The sequence below is a fragment of the Cryptomeria japonica genome, chromosome 2, assembly GCF_030272615.1.
Source record: "Cryptomeria japonica chromosome 2, Sugi_1.0, whole genome shotgun sequence".
Lineage (NCBI taxonomy): Eukaryota > Viridiplantae > Streptophyta > Pinopsida > Cupressales > Cupressaceae > Cryptomeria > Cryptomeria japonica.
Window position 1 is genome coordinate 653,943,635 of NC_081406.1, and position 21,811 is coordinate 653,965,445.

At 35.0% G+C, this 21,811-nt stretch overlaps 1 protein-coding gene across 1 annotated transcript in view; it reads left to right on the forward strand.

Moving 5' to 3' along the window:
* LOC131038390 (myosin-11) overlaps positions 1 to 21,811 on the forward strand; it is a 298,247-nt gene that overhangs the window by 269,534 nt on the left and 6,902 nt on the right. Inside the window, exon 31 of the mRNA XM_057970810.2 lies at positions 2,866 to 3,063. Coding sequence (XP_057826793.2) covers positions 2,866 to 3,063 — 198 coding nt within the window. The remainder of the gene's footprint in view (positions 1 to 2,865; positions 3,064 to 21,811) is intronic.

Sequence of the window (21,811 nt, forward strand, 5' to 3'; positions counted from 1 at the left end):
AGATGGTGTTTTGCCCGTTGAGGAGTCCATGGTCTCTCCTCTTGGAATGAGCTCCTCCTGAATTACACTCAAAACTGTAAGAACTTTTTTTTCATAAGAAGTATATGTATCTATCCAATATTAGGTGAAACTAGTAATCACAAGACTCATTTTCCATTCAAAATAGGAAATAGGCACTACATCAAAATAGAACACCCCTTGACCATGGTCAACTAAAGATCTTCTCGATTGAATTCACGGTTCCTGGTTCAGTTGAATGATCTGCCATTGAGCTGCATAAAGTAGTTTAGTGAACTACTGAAAGGTGGCCCTTGATTCTGGGGTGGGTATTGAATTCTATGAATATCAGCTATTCATTTCTCTCCCTTTTGTCATTGGCTACTTTTGTGTCTTGGCCTTTCATTGTGAGACTTGTAGATTTTGTGGTGTTCATGGTTAAGGAGGGGTGGCTTGCCTCATTCATGAAAACCTTACGTCTAATGTTTCATTGGTAGCCTTTGATGTCCATTCTAGATACATATTGCTCCAAGTTCATTAAGGACCACTTCCTCTTGGGATGTGGTCATTGCCATACTTAACCCTCACCCACTTCATCATTCACATTGATGGGGAGTCGTATTTGGACCTCTTCATAATGATCTCCAAATACCCTATAGTTGGTGATATCATTTGTTTGGGTGACTTTTTAAAGGAAGTAGAGGTGCAAAATATGCTTCTCACACTAATCTATGAGAGAGGTACATGCAAAACTTAAACTGATCATACTGTTACAAGGAGCACAAAATTACAAAAACAAATATAACTTAACATTGATTTATGTGGGGAAAACCCTTTTCAAAAAAAAATCTTACATTCAAAAGCAACCAAATGTATTTTTCAGTAATCAACAATTATAGTACACTTGTAGAGTCTAATCCTTCACAAGAGTATCACCAACAAGGGATCTAGAGTAATTTTGGCAAGTAAAATTACCTACAAAACTCACCATGAAATATCCATCCCAAGCATCCAATAAATGGGAGAAGCAATACATCTTGATCTAACCATCAAATGGTAGTTAGGATACCATAAGCCAAAACCATGCAAAATGTGGTACCCAAATCCCTTGTTAAAATCTAGTGCCCGAATTGCAAGATGAGTCTATCGGTAAAAAATAGTGTGTATCTTACATTTATTCTAAGTTCATCATAATCTACTCATCAACTCAGTTGATCTATTTTGGCTCCATTATCTCCATACATAGACACCTTATGACATGTCATAACATGTGTCATATGTTAGTCAACAAGTGTAACTCCCTCTTACAGCTCTCTTATGCATCATAGATGCTCTTAAATTTGCATATGGGGAGGCTAACCTTCTAGAGGTTAAATTTGTGATCTAGAAAGCTGATTAGCCCCTCTAAACAAAATGAAGATCTCAAAGAGATCCATGTTGCTGTAACCTGCTTGCTCTAGTTAAGGTCCATTTCCACAGTTTTGTGTTCTAAAGACTGAAAATTGCATTTTTTGGTTCTGAACATTAGGATGCAAGATTGACACAACTCACAACAACTTTAATGGTTATGTATGGACCCACTAGATACCCATTCATGATCTTGCAGAGGATGAGTTATGTCTACCTGAGATGGATCCAAAGGAGTTTGGTTTACGTAGAGTTTTTGCTGATGAGAATACTATTCTCATGGCCTATTGGAGACACCTTCTCTGATTAAAGGAATCTTAGAGTCATTCTCAGCAGGCTCTCTTGCTTCCCTACTTTTGGTAGGTTCACTTGCTTTCCTCATGGTGGTGGTGGAAGCCTCGTGGACCATGTTCTCTCTTGTAAGTCTCTCACTCTGCACACCTGTGGTTTCCTTGGTTCCCTTCAGCTCTCACTTGTTGACATTGCTACCTTAACATTCACCCTATGTCATTCCCATGCTTTTCACCCCTCCTGTCACTTTCTCTCCCACCACTTCCCCCAACACTAGACATACCTCTATGCATTGTGACAATGATTGCACTCTCTCCCACCACTTCCCCCAACACTAGACATACCTCTATGCATTGTGACAATGATTGCATTCTTGATTATTCTGCCCACTTCTCCCTTCTTCTGCCTGAATTATACTCACTCTCTCTTCCCACAATTAATCCCATGAATGGGTTCCTTCATTAATCCTTTTGGGATTCTTCCGTTGATGCTTGCCCCCACAAAGCCTGCCCTATGAACTGGTATTTTTATGATAATGTAAATCTCTTCATCAAAGTCTTTGGCTCTCCCTAACCCACAAAACCTCCATCCATATTATTCATTTGTACGGAGTATTGATGGATTCTCCAATACAAGAAGTGGAAGTTTCTTGCTTCTTGGCAACCTACAAAACTAGGACCAACAACCGAAGATTATCTTTTCTGTTGGCTTTTTTTTCACTGATCCATAAGCTAATATAGTCTTGTCAATGAATCCAATTCCTTGGTCACGTCTTGTTTTCTTGAATGTGTATTCTTGTTTCCATGAGCTTATCCTTAGTCTGCACACTCTACTTTTCTCTTTTAATCTGCTCATTTAAGTTTATGCTTTTATGGGTTTTTGTAATGCGGTACTCTTACATATATGTAAAATGTCTTTTATCAAAACAGGAAAGAAAAATCCAAAATTACACCTTGAATGTTGGTTGCTCTTCTCATCTGTATCTCTTAAATGCATTAAGAACATTCTAACAACAGAACATTGGCAATACTCAGATGAAACCACTAATGCAAATCATCAATTTTTTTTGGTAATATGTATTTTGCTTTTTTATTGATTAAAAAAGTAGTTAAATATGATCTCTTTGGAGAAACACTTCTTTTTTATATGTTAACATTTACTCGTTTTCAGGGATTCAAATCACCTTCAAATTTTGGCTCTTTGGGAATAGGCGTAATCTCTGCTGGGCCGGAGGTTACTAAAGTGGAAGCAAAATATCCAGTCATTCTCTTCAAACAACAATTGACAGCTTATTTAGAGAAAATCTATGGGCTAATCAGAGATAATGTCAAAAAGGATATAAGCCCACTACTCAACCTTTGCATTCAAGTTAGTGCTTCCTCCTTGTGCTCCATCTTTTTTGCTATGTTATTTAAATGTGCAAATGCATTCATCTCTACATGATAATCAAAAGACAAGTGTACATTGTTGAGTGTGAACTATCAACACATGCACACACATACCTTTCCTCATCAGGGTCTATTTCATCATATAAGGTGACGTCTTTTACTTGAATCTAAATTGCAAGTTTAGGTTTTCAAAATGTTGTTATATTTGGCAATGCCCTACATTAATGTGTTTTTGGGGACTCTTCTTTATCAGTTTATTTAGCATATTTTAGCATTTAGTGAATTTGGACATGCTTATAAATCTTCATAATAACTGTCAACTTCATTGGTTATTCAATGCAACCTGACTAGATCTAATTTTGTGATAGGAATAAATATCGAAAAGTCTCAAAAGTAGTTGCATAATTATGAAAACAGCTTCTCAAGTGTTTACTGCCATGCACTTTTACCTTTTCTGTGCTCACACTCAAATTATTAGAATTATCATTAGCCACAAATTACAATTGATGGAGACTAGAATCCAGAATTTATGATACTTTGGGTTTTCTTTTCTAAATACCTTATCATCTGTAATGTCCCTCCTTGTGATTTTCCCTAATTCAGTCCTGAGACAACAATTTCAACTTATAGTGAGAATTATAAAACATTTATAAATTAAATATTATCAAATCTGAGGACATTTCCCTATAATTTTTAACTTAAATTTCTATGAATAAATCAGAAGGTAGAACTTATCTTGATAGCTTTGTCTGACTTATGCTGATCATTAACCTCCCATAAACTGATTACCATCTCCTTACAAATCTACTAAGTCTGTCATAAAATTCTTCACAGTCTTTTTATATAATCTATTCATACAATCCTCCGTAGATCTACAATAGTCTTATGTACACTTCTCTTCATTGGATCTGCAATCTTACTTTTCATCCATGTCCTTGGTGCCTATGTTCAATAGTCTTTTTAATACGTATACCTTTCCTCTATTCTGTATGGACCTCTTGTCTTATGTGTAGATCTGATATAATATTATTTCTCACCCAGCACCTACTTATACTTTTCTCTTGCTGTAGTATATATTTTATTCTTCGCATCCTTCATACTTTCCACTTCTTCCTTATATACCTTTAAACTATGTCTTTTATCCAAAAGACATGCCTTTTGATATCTTCTTTATTTAATTAATATATTACACATATTTCATTACATTTGCTTTATTTATTCATATTTTAGTGTCCTTGAATAATCTTCTTTTTTTATATTTCTCCACCCCCAACACACACTGTTTCACTCTCTAAATATATATATTTTATTTTACTCACACATATTTCTCTGCCCTTTTACCAATATTTCTAAGTCTTCCAAGTGGGTCCCATTCAATTTAGTGGAGCTGCTGCTAAAAACACAAAATAATTGTGGAATCTCCAAAATCTTTTCTAATTGATGCAATCATCATTTGAGAATCCTTTTATTTTAGGAATCTAAGTAATTATTGTTTGGGGCCCACAAAGCACTTTTGGCAAATTTATTCTAATGCTAATAAATCTGAATTCCTATTGAAGTCCTTTTTCTTTAATTCTGATATCTGTCAGACCAAAGATCCCCACATGGTATTCCTTCCTTTATAATCTGCTTCCACAAGATAATTATAAATGCTGCTGAATTTATATATGTTTTCTGAGTTCTCCCTAATCACTTTATTTGTTATGTCCCCTTGTACGCATACACCTTGGACACTGTTTCTGAATAACGGCCTTAAGATTATGCGGTCTTATGCTTATGCCTTGGTCTGGTCACTATGCCTGATTATAATCCCTTTGTTCGTGGAGAATGCTATCTCTGTTTGTCAATCCTAAATTCCGTGTGTCTATGGTCTACCATGGACTGGAATGGACATATCCCTTCCTTGCTCATGGCCCTTCCCAAAAGTTAATCGAATCATTTCTTGTTATTAGTGGATGAGGATTAGAAAAATGATATCGATTGGGTTATTTGTGGTCTTTAATGATTAGTACCGATGCTCTTGATAGTCGCATCCCTTAGTGGACAATGATTTGGTGACAACATTATTTAATATACTCTTTTGGGTGGTGACAATGAAGATTTAATACTTGCTCATCGTAACTCGATAAGCTTGAAAACTTCTGTATTGCTGTTTTCGTATTATTAAACTCCATAATAATGGTTGTTTGCTTCATTGCTTATTGTTAGTTCTAAACAAATGACTTCTCAAGTCCCCCTTTAATATAGACATCGTTATAAACATGTGTAATGTTTATAATAATATTAATTTACTCTATTTGAATATTTTCAGAATATTATTATTAATGAATATTAATTAAATAATAATATTTAATAATTTTAATTAATCCTTCATTAATAAATATCATATTAATTAATAATAATTATTTCATTTAGGTTTTATATATATATGTAAGTAGTATATTTCTAGGCATTAAATAAGTTCATCATAAATTTCTTTGACATCAATGACAATTATTCATTATATGATTCTTTTAGTCATTGTTTACTCCTTTGTATTTTTAATTGTTTTATTATTATTTATTATTGAATATATATAAATTATGTTTACAATTAAGAAAATGTAAATTATGTTTATAGTTTATAATATATAAAATATGTTTATAATTTATTTTTTATTTGAATATTTATTAGTAATAAATATTAATTTAATGAGTTTCAAATAATCATTCTTTGGTAATTAATTAAAAAATAATAATTATTTCATTTAGGATCAAGGAGGGGGCATGACATCATCTAACTTTACTTTTAATTGAATGGCTTAATACAGGGACTCTTTCCCCATACCCATATCTTCTTGCAGCTATCTATGATTATATAGTTGTACACATATCGATATACTCCAGGTCCCTAATTTGAAAAGGCCTTGCATCCTCTGTCCCTATAATTTGACACAACTTTTCATGTCACTATGTTAAATAGTAATTACCCTAATTATACATGTCCTTATGAATTAGTTGTCATTGTTTTTCTTTCATTCACTTACTTTTTTATATCCAAATTTATTTAACTTAAAAAATGCTAACCAAGTTTTTGCTACTTGAACTGCTAGTACTGTAGATATTTTGGAGGATGCTGGTCTAGGTGATAAAACAATTGAAATTGTGGGGACATTTTAAACTTTTGAGTTTCAAGTACTGGACAAGTTTTTTGTGTTGCCTTTTTGTAACTCTTTTTTGGATTCTTATTATATTTTGTGTCATCCAATCATGTTGAAACTTAGTAGCTTCGGTAAGATAAATGATTGAATGAGAAACTTCATTTATCTCTCATTCAATCATCTACCTTATCGATATAACTACAAGCTAAATGGTAGACCTCATGATTAAATAAATAAACTTGTTATAATCATCTTTATATGCATTCACTATCCAAAACATCGGATTGCACAGTTTGACGTTTGGACATCATTATCAAACATAATCGATCATGCTATGATCATATTACACATGTTGTGATTGTAATAAGAACAGACCGGACTTATGATAACTATCATAGCTATCATATGATATAGTTATCATATTAATCTCGCATTATACCAATTTGTTATCGGTTGTTATATCAACAGCATTTGACGTGACTCTATTTGTTAATCGGTTGATTATATTATTTGACGTGACCCGATTTGTTAATCGGTTGATTATATTAAATGACGTGACCCGATAGTTATCGGCATAACACTCTAATGAAGCGGTGCTTGTGCACCGATCAAGACATGTCTTGATCGGGCATGTCAAGAGACATGTCTGGTCAAGGCATGCCTTGATCGGTGGGCATTGCTTATAAGTATATGTCATATGAAATGCTGTAGATGCATAGAAATAATATAATGTGTTCTACAGCAACCTGTAACATAAGAAGCAATAGTAAATATCAGTAAAAGAATAACAAAATTATACAACTTTAGACTTGAACATAAATTTGAATAACATTTACATGGTATCAGAGCCACACTGATCGAACCTAAGGCATTCAAATTTGAGAGGTTCAAATCGAAGATATAGACATCATATTTTCCATGGCTAATGCTATCAGATTTGAGGACAGACTTGAAGGAGGCGATAATTTCTCAACATGGAAGTTCAGAATTAAGATGATTCTAAAAGAAAATAAAGTTGAATCATTCGTAAAAGTTGAATCGAAAGAACTAGAGAATGAACCTGACAAATTGACATGGATTGAGGGAAATGAAAAAGCCATGTAGATCATAGTCGATGGAGTGAGAAATCACATTATGCCAATAATAACAAAGCATGAGACTGCCTACCATATATTCAAAGCACTCGAGAGTGCATTTGAGATAAACAACGCAAGTAAAACCTTGGCTCTAAAAAGGGAAATAAATCATATAAGTATGAACAAAGGAGAGTCAATCAATGCATACTTTATGTGGATATCAGCCCTAAGGGATGAACTGGCAACACTTGGATATGAGATCCAGAGCAAAGAGCTAACGTTCATTGCTCTAGATGGGTTGCCTAGTACATGGGAAACATTCGTCCAAGGCATTAGTGCAAGGGCTAAATATCCAAAATTTGATAGGCTCAGAACATATTGTCTTCAAGAGGAGTCCAGGCTAAATAAGAAGGGGATCAAACAAAAGAACATAGATGAAGATCTCCATGTCCTAAATACCAACTCCAACAAGAAAAACAAGAAGAAACATTTCAAGAAGAGAAAGAACCGACATGAGAAAAGGTCATCTAAGAAAGACAAGTCTCACATTCAGTGCTTTAGGTGTGATCAATATGGACACTATGCAGCAAGATGTTCGGATAGAATCAAACAACAAGCCACATTTTCCAAAAGTTAAAAGGGAAGAATATGACTCCGAGAAGCATGTATTCTACTCTACCCTCTTGTTAGAAATTAGGATCTTAGGATACTAATCATTATAAACAAGATTATAAAGTAAATGAAATATGAAACATACATGCAAAATGTACACATTACACAAGATATACATGGGGAAAACCCTTTTGGGTAAAAAACCCCATAAAGCATCATTTAATTAAAACACTTACAAATATAGTCTATCATAAAATAGACATGAACCTGGGGACACTCCTCCAATACTTCCACATGGCCAATAATACCTCATATGCATAGTGATACAACTCACCATAAAGCTCCAAATTCTCACCCTCTCAAATGAGAGAGAACCTCCTTAAATATAGGAGGAAGGGTGACTTCACTAGTCACACCTTTTCAATAACCCCCACTCATAAATAATTAATAATCTAATAGTTATTAGATTATAATTATTTCAAATGGGATATGCTTATAAAGCATATAATATATAAGGTTTTATAACCTTATATTAGAACATTATATATAAATGTTATAAGGATGTGATCCCTAATAACATTATGTTCTAACACCTCTCCAGTCAAGTATCCAATAAATCTAACACCTGGATCATTGACAGTGGGTCTTCAAGACACATCATTGGGTATAGAGAATTATTGGATTCCATGTTAGAAGAAACTGATGAAGAAGTAACCATTGGTGATGACTCTGCACATCCAGTGAAAGGCGTCGGTACCTGCACCATTAAGCTGAAGACAAGCATGTCTCTTCAACTCACTGGAGTTCTATTCGTTCTTGGCATTAAGAGGAACTTAATCTCCATATTTGCACTCGAAGATGATGGGTACAGAATAACATTCATGAATGGTAAAGTTCTAGTATGGCCACAAAACTCTTCCATCAAGAAGGCTACAACCCTAGGACATAGAAAAGGCTATTTGTACGAGGTATGTATTGAATCTAACCTAGCCCTACTTCATGAGATTGCAGATTCTAATGAAATTTGGCATAGAAGATTAGGTCATTTAAACTTTCGTGCTTTATGTTCAATGGAAAAATTAGTAATTGGTTTGCCTAACTTAAAACAATACCATTCTGGTACATGTAAGGGGTGTGCCCTAGGCAAAAATACTAAGAGTTCCTTTCATAATAGTTCTAGGAAAACAAGCAATGTTTTAGAACTACCTATGTGGGCCAATGTCTGTACCATCATTAGGAGGGTTTCTTTATTATGTAATATTCATTGATGACTTCTCCAAGAAGACCTGGATCTACTTTCTTAAACGTAAAGAATCTGAAGAGATCCTCAAGAGATTTAAGGAATTCAAATCTCTCTCGGAAAACTCTTCAGGAAAGAAAATAAAAACCCTAAGGACTAATAATGGAAGGGAATACACCTCAGATATTTTTAGGGAATTTTGTAAAGAAGCTGGGATTAAGAGGGGGTTTCACTGTCCCTTACAACCCCCAACAAAATGGGGTTGCTGAGAGGAAAAATAGAACCATTGTAGAAGCAGCCAAAGCCATGCTTCTTGATCAAAACTTAGAAACTCATCTTTGGGCAGAAGCCTCCAACACTGCTGTATACATACAAAATAGATGTCCTCACTCCCACATTGAAGATAAAACTCCTGAAGAAGTTTTCACAGGTATAAAACTTGATATCACTCACTTTAGGATATTTGGATGCCCTGTCTACTTTCATATACCTAAAGAGAAAAGAACAAAACTAGAACCCTCTGGAAGAAAAGGAATCTTTGTTGGATATAGTGAAACCTCTAAAGCCTACAAAATATTTGTGCCTGGACATAGCAATATTGAACTTAGTAGAGATGTAATATTTGAAGAAGACATAGCCTTCAAAAGGGCCAAATACTCTATTGAGTCAGAAATTTATGTTCCATCTTCAGACATAGAAGAGGATCCCACTCCTGATATTCAGAGGGAGTGTTCAGAAGAAAATGAAGTACAAATTCCTCCCCAAGAAATCTCTTAGAAAATACCTCTATGGGTTCACAAAACAATGGAAGATGCAAGGGACTTTGCAGCTCCTTCAGGGACTTTTAGAGAAAGTAAGAGGCCCCGAAGATTCACTAGCTATGTAGCCCTAATGAATGATCTCTCCAAATCAGAACCTTCTAGTGTACCAAAAGCTCTAAAACATCAAGTTTGGAAAGATGCCATGTCGAAAGAATATAAATCCATCCTCAACAATGATGTGTGGGAAATTGTTCCTAGGCCAAAAGGGAAATCCGTTGTCTCATCCAAGTGGCTATTCAAAATCAAACATGCCGCAGATGGTAGCATAGAGAAACACAAAGGCAGATTTGTTGCCCAAGGATTCTAACAGAAAGAAGGGATAGACTATGATGAGACATTTGCTCCAGTTGCTAGGTACACCTCAGTCAGAGCAGTACTGACCATAGTAGCCAAAGGTTGGAAAGTCCATCAGATGGATGTGAAAACTGCCTTCTTGAATGGTAAAATTGAGGAGGAAGTCTACTTAGAACAACCAGAAGGGTTTGAGATCCACAATGTAGAAACACATGTGTGCAGATTAAAGAAAGCCCTATATGGTTTAAAATAGGCTCCCAGGGCCTGGTATGAAAGAATTGACAACTATCATCAAGGATTGGGATTCTCAAAGAATGATGCAGATCCAAATCTATACTTCAAAAGGGTCAAAGGTGATATGCTGATATTGATCTTATATGTTGATGATCTTCTGATTACAGGACAAGATCACCTTATTGGACAATGTAAGAAAGACCTTGCAAAGGAGTTTGATATGAAGGATTTAGGCCTTCTACATTACTTTCTTGGATTGGAAGTTTGGCAAAACTCTGACAGTATTGTGATTAATCAAGGAAAATACACCTTAGACATATTGAAGAGATTTGGTATGATGAACTGCAGACCCATGTCTTCTCCTATGTAAACTAATCTTCACAAATTGAAGGAGGCAGTAGCAGATTCCCCATTGGTAGATCCCACTCTCTACAAACATATGATTGGATCGTTAATGTACTTAGTCAATACTAGACCTGATATCCGTTATCCAGTAAATGCCTTGAGCCAGTTCATGTGTGAACCTAAGGAGTACATCTTATGGCTGTGAAACACATTATGAGATACCTTCAAGGTACTCTTAACTATGGACTCAAGTATGAGAAAGTTGATTTGGATCTTCATGTGTTCATTGATTCAGATTGGGCTGGAAGTGTGACTGACAAGAAAAGCACCTCAGGACGCTGCTTCAGTTTGGGTTCAGCCATGATATCTTGGATTAGTAGGAAACAGTCTGTAGTAGCTCAGAGTTTTACAGAGGTTGAATATATCGCAGCTTCCATGGTTGCACGAGAGGTTGTATGGCTTAGAAAACTACTTGTGGGATTATTCGGTGAGCCACTGAAGCCTACTATAATTCATTGTGATAACCAGAGTTGTATCAACTATCAAACTCTCTATGAACCCTGTATTTCATGATAGATCCAAACACATAGAGATTCCTTACCACTATGTGAGAGACATGGTGGATAGGAATGTGATTCAGTTGCAGTATATTAGTACAAGAGACCAAACAACAAACATACTGACCAAGCCTCTATCCAAAGTAAAAGTTGAACACTTTAGGAAAGGACTTGGTACGATTGAATTGTAATTTGCTTTATAATCTGTACTAATATATAAGATGTTTAATGTGTAAACTTCTTTTGTCATGTTATGACTTTATGGGCTCCTCCCCCTGTGTCTATTTCTAAGAGGTGACGACTTTTTAGATAATGAGCACTTCTACTGAACATTACAAGGTGGCGATCTTGTAATGTTGATATCATGCTGACTTGATATCACTCTGACTCATGGATGTGCCATGATATGTTATGGTAGACATTATGTGACATAATGTCAGTGCACATACCATAACCTGGGTATAAAGGAATTCAACATTCTCAAGTATTTTATATCCAAGGTATCGCGTGTTATGCGATACTGATATCACGTGTTATGTGATATCTATATCACGAGATGATGTGATATATTCCTGTGTCACTCATTATGTGATGCATCATGTCATGAGCATATGTGATATGATCCTTTGTATTACGAGGTCGTGTAATACATTCTATTATGAGAAATATGAGGCTTATTTCAATGTTTACATAGGTCTCCAGTTATCTTCCCTAGCTAAGAGGGAGTGTTGAAACTTAGTAGCTTCGGTAAGATAAATGATTGAATGAGAGACTTCATTTATCTCAAATTCAATCATCTACCTTATCGATATAACTACAAGATAAATGGTAGACCTCATGATTAAATAACTAAACTTGTTATAATCATCTTTATATGCATTCACTATCCAAAACATCGGATTGCACAGTTTGACATTTGGACATCATTATCAAACATAATCGATCATGCTATGATCATATTACACATGCTGTGATTGTAATAAGAACAGACCGAACTTATGATAACTATCATAGCTATCATATGATAGCATCAATTGATGTTATCATATGATAACTATAATAGCTATCATATTAATCTCGCATTATACCGATTTGTTATTGATTGTTATATCAACAACATTTGACGTGACCCGATTTGTTAATCGGTTGATTATATTATTTGACATGACACGATTTGTTAATCAGTTGATTATATTAAATGACGTGACCTGATAGTTATTGGCATAACACTCTAATGAAGCGATGCTTGTGCACCGATCAAGACATATCTTGATCGGGCATGTCAAGAGACATGTCCGGTCAAGGCATGCCTTGATCGGTGGGCATTGCTTATAAGTATATGTCATATGAAATGCTGTAGATGCATAGAAATAATATAATGTGTTCTATAGCAACCTGTAACATAAGAAGCAACAATAAATATCAGTAAAAGAATAACAAAATTATACAACTTCAGACTTGAACATAAATTTGAATAACATTTACAAATCAACATCCTCATTATTCTTTAATCCAAGGAAGCAATAATTGTTTGGGGAATTAATCGGCAAAACAAAAGTATAAGATTTTTTCAATAAATCGGGAAAAAATCGGATTTACAAAAAAACGTAAAAAATTGCAGAAAACAATCAAAAACTACTTTTTTAATATATTTTAGGGCATTTCCATAGCATAGAGATATTGTAGGCAAATAAAATAGACACTTGAACACATGAATTGCAGGAAATAGATTTCCATTGTTTATATTCATATCACTGATTACGTTGCACAAAATATACTACACCATAAATAATACTAGATGGTGATAGATGTCAAAATGTCAATTACAATATAGTTTGTGACTTTGAACAAAGTCAACTTGTAAACTAAGTACAAAATTCCAAAATATCAAATGTAGACAATGACATGCTAGAGGGCAGGAGGCCCTGATGATGAAGCTCCCAGGTGAGAGCCTGTCCTAATTCATTCAACCCATTGAGGACCAAAGTTGGCTTGCCTCATGATATCAAAATCTTCAGTCTCAAATGGACGATCAGCAACATCATCATCATCATCATAAACATCATCATCATTATCATCATCATCAACATCAGCAATAATCAACTCACACTCTGGATATATCTCATCGAGGTCAATTGGCAAGCCATCCTCAATAGTTCCTGATTTTGCCCATGTAGAAATTAGTAAAAAACATGGAAGGGTATTTATTTGTTAGAAGTCTCCCTGCAGGAACACAAGCAGCAGCATTGTCTATGATAAATTGAACCACATTTTGTGGCCCTACATCCGTAACTACCACGTCATACATCTCAAACAATGCATTTGTGGATTTCATCATATTAGATGCATCCACAGATTTTAGAAAAACAGTGCCAATCTCACAAGAGACAAGAAAGTTAATGAGAGTTCGATTCCTTCTATCTGTCCAACCATCTAACATGATACTGCAACCAATTCTAGCCCACTGTAACCGATGTTGTTTAACAACATCATGAACATCCTCTACTGCATCTTTCAGTATACCAACCCTCAATGACTCATAAGATGGGGCTTGAAACCCAGGTCCTACAGCTGCAATAGCATCTACCATGGGTTGCCAATATGGAATTCTGGAAGCATGGAATGCCATGTGAGAGGAGTACCAAAAATTACCAATTGCCTCCCTTGCTTGTTCAGTGACAGTTTTCCTCCATCCTGTACTCTCCAAAGTGGTTTGTGATCCTGGAGTAGTACAAGGTTGGAAGAAAGTATTAATGTTTCCTCCACCTGTGTTTGGTCCACGTGCTACAGAATTAGGTGTTGACCCACATTCCCTAAAACTCCCATCTTCGCCATCCTCCTCACCCAAATGGTACGTTCTGGGATCTGCAGAATTAGAACCTACTTCAACCCCAATTCTTGCCTTTTTGGCCTTACTCTCAACAATCCCGTCAAGAGATTGTTTTGCTTGATACGAGACATCTGCAGGGCATGCTTTGCATATCACGGTGTTATTTCCTTGTTTTTTGGACAAATGCCATTTGAAACAATAAATTCCACCATTGATCTCTTCTAAACACCAATTGCACTTGACCTTCGTGCTACCATGAACTGCTGTGCAATGTGTCCATGCGAAGTCTTTTTGACATGGCATTCTGATCAAGAATCAGATCTGCAAAAGTATTTTAATTCAGTATTTAATGGCTCCCCAACAAGTTAGATAAATGATTTCAAATGGGGCATTCTTCACATCATAAAGTTCTTTTATTGATTGATTATCACTTGCCAATGCAAAACAGAGTAAAACAAATTTAATATTTAGAACAACCAGATTAAAGAAAAGTTTAAAATGAAAAGACAACAAATGTTAATATTGCAGATAAAAAAAAGACAGAACATGTTATCCCATAAAAGACTACTAATGTTAAAGAAAAGACCAAAAATGTTTAACTCTGTTTTTTGTGTTCTGAGACAAAATGTTTTTCTCTGTTTTTGTCTTCCAAGCATACGTTCACCTATACCCTTTAATTTGGTACCACATATGCATGAAGTAGATAAAAGACAAGCAACTACTGTATCTGGATTGGGAATCATGGCTCCATGGTTGAAAATATTTTTGTCAAATTAACTGCATTTACAAGGGATGAACGTATGCCTTACATTGAAACAAATTGTTTTCGGTTGAAATTGCAACAATTTCTACTCTAAAATTTACAGTTTTGAGTATTTTTCAACCAATAAAGAGAATTCAAAGGACAACCAATGATGATCAACAGATATCAAAGAACCACATGCAAGGCATATCTGTTGTTTTCTTATCTTTACAACCATCTTCACACCCAGATTTCACTCTATTTCTTATCTGCTGTATTTGTTTGAATGAATGTCAGTCTGTCAACTAAAGAAGACAGTTTATTTGAATCAAATTTCAGTCTCTTAACTAAAGACAGTCAGTTAATTTGAATCTTATTTCAATCTATCAACTTAAGACAATTAGTTTAAATCAGATTTCAATCTATCAACTTTGTGAGGCTGCTTAATAGTAATGTAATACTGTCCAACTATGGCTTACAATTCCATTCAACTAAATCGGCAAAGACTTTGAAAAAGAAAATAAAAATTAAGTTTGAGATGCAAAAAAAATATTACCAAGATAATGTCATTCTAAAAATGTGTGCCTTAGTTGACGTATCATTTTCCTCTAGAGGGACAGCAAAAAAATCTTGGTAAAAGTATGCAACAATGTAAATTTTTTTTACAGTGATTAAATATTCAAAGCCTTAATCTAATATTTTAGTTATTATAAATAAACCTAAAACCTCCAAATGATCTGTCATTTTACATGGTTGTTCAAATCGAGAAGTAAAGCTTAAAAAAAATGAAATGGCATCAATAGACTATTTTGCAGTTGTTTTTTGGTGAAAGATAAGTGAATCCATATTCTAGATTATTATACTTTCTTATATTTAAAAAAAATGAAATGGCATCTTTAAATAGAGCTAGAAAGATAAGTATAATAATCTAAATTATATAGATTATTATACAATGGTATAAGAAAGTTATCAATATTTTAGATTATTATACTTTCTTCCTAGCTCTATTTAAAGATATTGATAACAACTGTTTGCAAAGCAAAGTATGAAAAACCAAAACTGTTTAATATAAAATCTTCTGCCTAAACCAGACGAATACGTTAGGCAGATATCATGCCACTAGTATTGTCAACGAAAGAAATCTATTTTATTATTTCTAAAAAGTCCAACCTTTATTGCAAGTTGCTATGCCTCCTCACTGTTGTGTTGCAGCACTTCAGCTTGTTGCGATTTTCAAGCAACTCCTCCTCACAGTCGCGTGTTCTTTCTGCAACTCCCTCACAGTGTTGCTTGTGTTTTTAAAGGTTGGACTTTTTAGAAATAATAAAATAGATTTATATAGCCGATTGGAGGGAAAAAATGGGGAAAACTTTGCTCTGTAAAAACTAGGATTGGATAGTTATCACAATAATGATCAATATACAGATTTATCAAATGGAAATAAAAAATTGCATATGTTAATGAGAGCAAGACAATCACCACAAAGTAAAGAGAAAGGGTTTATCTTGGTGAAACCATTGTGGGAGAAAATGCCATCAAAATGTGTGCTGTAACTCACATAAAATCCACAACTTCAATGTCAAATACTGTCCTAGGGCACACAACCAGCCTAAATCTCAAAAAATTTAGTTCTTGGATCATTAACAACAGCTTTCTTATAAGTCTAATTAGCCTATACACTCCTCCGCCATAGAATAGTAGGGGCTTAATGGCATTAGTGTTTGTGCAGAATGTGGAGCAACTCTTTCTACTGCTCGCTATGAGCTTCTCTCTGATTTACTCTTGCAAGTTAGACTTACAATAAACCATTCCAGTTGAAAATTTCAAGGCTTTGTTTGTAGACCGACATGTCCATACCATGGAAATGAGACTTGGACTCTGCAAGGGTGACTCGACTTGGAACACGGCAAAAAAACTCGGCGCAGACTTGGCAAGTGAAAAAACCAAAAAATTTAGAGATTTTTAAGGATTTAAAACTTGTTTCATGCACCCTTTATTAAATAAACCTTAAAGACACAATAACATCATCAAGTAGAAGCTAATTTGATCACATACACAAGTATACATCAATCACATAATTATAAATGCAAATTATAGCTGAAGGAAATAGCGAACTTACATATATAAATATTGTCAAATGTATACAATACTCATGGAATGTGAAATCCATGACATAAAATGTTCCAAACAAATATCAAAACAATAACTAGAAGTCTATGGCTCGAAGGAGTGTGCATCCCTCCTTTGAAGGCATCTAAGGTAGGTCCCACTAACAAGCGGGGTTTGGGAGTGGCCAGTGGAAGTGCTAATGGGTTTGAGGGGTAGCAATGATAAGCTGCACAAGGTTTTAGATGTGAGAAAAATGTCAAAAAATGTTTGTTTTTGTCATTTTTTGAGATTTAAAAAATGAAAAAATTGAGTCTAGAAGAGTCTGGACATCAGGACTTGCTGGGTCTGGGTCAAGTCCATCCCACTCCTGGGACTCGCCCAAGGTCACCTAGTGTGGGACTCGCCGAGTCCTGGCAAGTTCTAGTGAATCTCGGAACTCTGATCCATTCAAATCTAGAAAGAACACCAAAAGCCATTGGAAGTTAAAAGAATGAAGAATTGGAAGCATTTGGGCAGTTTCAGAAGAAGTGATGAAACAACCATTTGTCAGCAAGAGGCAATTATGAAAGTGGTTCTTTTTGTTGAAATGACAACTCTTGATTCTGAAACCATGTCTTAATGAAACTATTGCTACGTCCTTTATGAAACTGCCACTTCTTTTGGCAAAACCACTGGGATGATTATGAAACCACTGTGTATAAAAAACCAGGGCTTCTGCACAAAGTGCATGAAGCCTCCATTTCTTTGTCATTTTCTCTCTTTTCCACGTTCAACATACCTTGTGAAGATGGGTTGCACCCTATCATGAAATTTGAGATAAATAGTGATCATTTCTTTTTATCGCACTTCTGCAATCTAGAGACATTTGGTTTCTAAAAGCTGTAGACTCAAATAAAGAGAGATTTTGCTCTTGATAGATGGACATTGTGGCCATATCACCCTTCAGCACTCCAAGAAAGACCTAGAAAACCTAAGTTTTTGAATTATGTGATAATAATATAATACTAAAGATCTTGAACATGAAGGAATTTTATTAACATTTGTTTCCTCTTCCAAGAGAATGATCCTTGTGTATCAACTCAACACCTTTTCCCCATGAAGATTCGGGATCTGCCTAGAGTCTAGACTGCTTCTCCTTGCCTTTGTAAGCAAACAACATGAGGCTCTTTCCACCCTTGATGAGGTGGTACCTATTTGTCCTTTGGTATCATACTACCTTTGGTCAGACATGTAGGGATTGTCAAACACATCTCCACAAACATTTGATGGAACACCATTTACAGCTACTTCATCAACAAACTTGGAGTTGACAACAAACAAGAATGTACATTTTCTTCTCACAAGCAAGCTAGCTTGTTCTTCAATCCAGCTCAAAGCATAAGGCTCGAGGTGTTGATAATATTTTGGACCAAGTTTTCCAATCAAATCTTAAGAAACGAGGTTAGCTAGCAAACAAGAAGTGAAAGAGTAGGGCGATTAACTCTAGAATCTATTTTTAAACTACAATCAACTACCATGTCTTCTTCTTGTAAAGTGGAGTTTTTCTTAGTCTTTTTACCTTGTGTAATGCATTTTTCCAGATGTAGTTTCAAACAAGATGAACACATATGACCATCTTTATCACAAAGGTCACAATTTTGTGCAGATTGTGTCTTTGTCACAAAGGTCACAAAGTGGGGGGTGAGATTTCTTGCACCTCAGATAATGAAAATATTCAACATCATTCAGCAAGGGTTTCCTAAGGAATGATTAACTAGGCCAGCATTACCTCTTTTTAAGAGTGGTGACATCAATAATCCTTCCAACTAAAGAACCATTATGATAAACCTGTTGTTTGCAAAGCTATTTGGCAGTATGATCTTATTTTGATTGCAAATTCGGCTCAAGGGTTTTAAGAGCACTTATTTGCCCTTGAACGGTTTTGTAATGTTGTGGGGATGCAAGTTAATACCAGCAAGACTAAAATCATGATTTTCTCTAACAAAAGAAAACAAAGTCATCATAATTTCCACTTCAAAGGCAATATTCTTGAAGAAGTTAAAGAGTACAAATATCTTGTGTTTGACTACAACAAGAAGCTAATTTAGGAAGGCTGCAGAAAAAAAAAAACTTTAGGAGGATGGAAAGCATTATATGCTCTTCAAAACAGATGTAGGGAGGCTGAACTTTTGGGACTGGAAATCTATCCAAGTTCTTTTTGGTCTTCTTATGCTCCTAGTTGTGCTATATGGGTGTGAATTGTGGGCTAGCAACACTTATATTTCAAAGTGGAAACAAATTGAGAAAATAGAAAAGCGCCTGATCACAAGAAAGTTTAAATTAAAAGTTCGGTTAATTTTGATATTTTGCTGAGTGAAGAAGTGGGGACAGTCCATATTGAAGCAATTGCTTTAATGCATCTCATAGGATATTTAAAAAGAATTGAAAAAATGGAAGCAAGTAGATGGCTTAAGATTGTTTTTGGTAACAGCTTGAGTAAAAGAAAGAAGACATGGATGAGACAAAACAACAGATGGATGAATAAATGGAATATCTATTTAAATGCGTGCCTCATAGACGAAAAAGAAATTAAGGCTTTTCTTATAGTAAATTTAGTAAGCATGCTTGGAGTAAAGAGCTATGGAGAAAAAAAGTTATTATATTGAGTTCGGTCCCACATGCAATCTTTTTCAAAAAGAACACATAGAGGCTTGTATTCCATGGAGAGCCAAAATTCTTATTGCTCAATTGAGAACTAACTCTCATTAACTCCGATGTGAAACAAGGTGGTGGAAAAGGCCAAAAGAATCTTGGGAAGAAAGGGTGTGTATTTTTTGCACTTCCGGGGCAGTTGAATCTGAAAGACACTTCATTTTGGAGTGTGATGCTTATAGAGACATCAGGAGCAATTATGATAATGCTTTGGCAGCTGGTTCTTGGTATAGTCTTTTCAATGAGGGCACTGTTGAGAAATTGGGGGAGCTCATCATTATCTTGTATAGAAAAAGAACCGAAATGCAAAAGTCAATGATGGCAAGGCTGACTGTCCCATAGGCTATTAATGTTTAGCCTCATGGACGTTAAAAGGTGTTCTTCTTCTTCTCATATTTATGAATGCATTTTGATTAATTCAACCAGGATATTCAAAGTAAGGCATCAATGTTGCAATATATTTATTAAAGATTTTTCAAGAAAAATCATCGTGAAGGCTAAATTTTTAATCTTTATCTTGGTATGATTAATATTTCTCTTAGTTAAACTTGTGTTTTATTAGCCATTATGTTATAGTGGCCATAGGTTTGGGATCTCTAACTTTAACTGTGCACCTTTGTGTTGGATGTAAATGGATCCATCAACTATGATCTTTTACATTCTTGTTTCTGATTCCAGATTGATTCTGTTGCCTCCTTCATAACAAGTCCAACTACCATGTCTTTAATTTTTACCATGTACCTTTGTGTCGAATGTAAATGAGTCCATCAACTATGGTGTTTTTCAAACACTTGTTTCTGATATACAAATTGATTGTGTTGCCCCCCCTTTATAGCAAGTCCAACCACCATATCTCTAATTTTTACTGTGCATCTTTGTGTTGAAAGTAAATGAATCTGTCGACTATGGTGTTTTTCAAAGTCTTGTTTCTGATATCCAAATTGATTATGTTGGCCCCTTTATACTAAGTCCAACCAACATACCTCTAATTTTTACTGTGTACCTTCGTGTTGAATATAAATGGATCCACCAACTGGTGGTTTTCAAAGTCTCGTTTCTGATATCCAAATTGATTTTGTTGCCTCCTTTATACCAAGTTCAACTACCATTACTTTCTTCACAAATTGTTACCTTTTCTGTTGCTGGCTTAACATTTTCAGAGTTACCAGAAATCAATCAATGGAAAATTCATTTAATCAAGATGAGGGTTTGAAACAATCCTTTAGTTGTCTCTCTGGTAGTGTGACTGTTTATCCTGAAACAGTCAAATGCTAAATGCTGCTCTCTATGATGCCATAATCTCAACCTTCAGTTGCATTGTGATGAGCAACCAACTGGGTAGATGAGACAACAACAAATTCTGGCCATGCTCCATATGCCCCATTCTATATTCATTCTATGAGGTATCTTGTTAATGTTTTATGACTTTTTATTTTCTAGTTTCTGTGCCAGCCTTGTTTTGTACAGTTCAAAGCTGAATAGTGCACATAAAACATGTAGAAGCTTCAAGCGTTCAGGACTTAATATACCAAGCAGATTAATATTCTTAAATAGGAAATACAGATCAGGCATCCACCAAAGCACAAAGCAGAGTCATATCTTTCTCTCTTTTTCCAACTTGTCCACATTGTTACAGGAGAATTGATCAATACAAAATAGTACCAAGACTCAAGTTTCCTCACTGTTCCATGATTTTAAAGGACTAATAAATTGCTATATGTGTTGTTCCCTCATTTTATTTTATTTGGGTACTGCCTAAATTGCCATGGTTTAATGACTTGATTTTAGATTTTTTAGTTTTCTAGAACTAAACATTATCATTCTCTCACATGCTTGCTCCTTATGAGTCTCGGGCATTTTTACTTTTCCTTGTAAATCGCTGAGTAGTTTCTTTGCCTATTACGCAGACGCCCCATTTCAGTCTCATGCGTATTGTTTATAAGAGTTGCAAAATTCCACATATCCATCCGATTGATATGACTAAAGATGATACTGCACTTCTGTTTATATAATATGCTATTTTGGGAATATTGGCTTC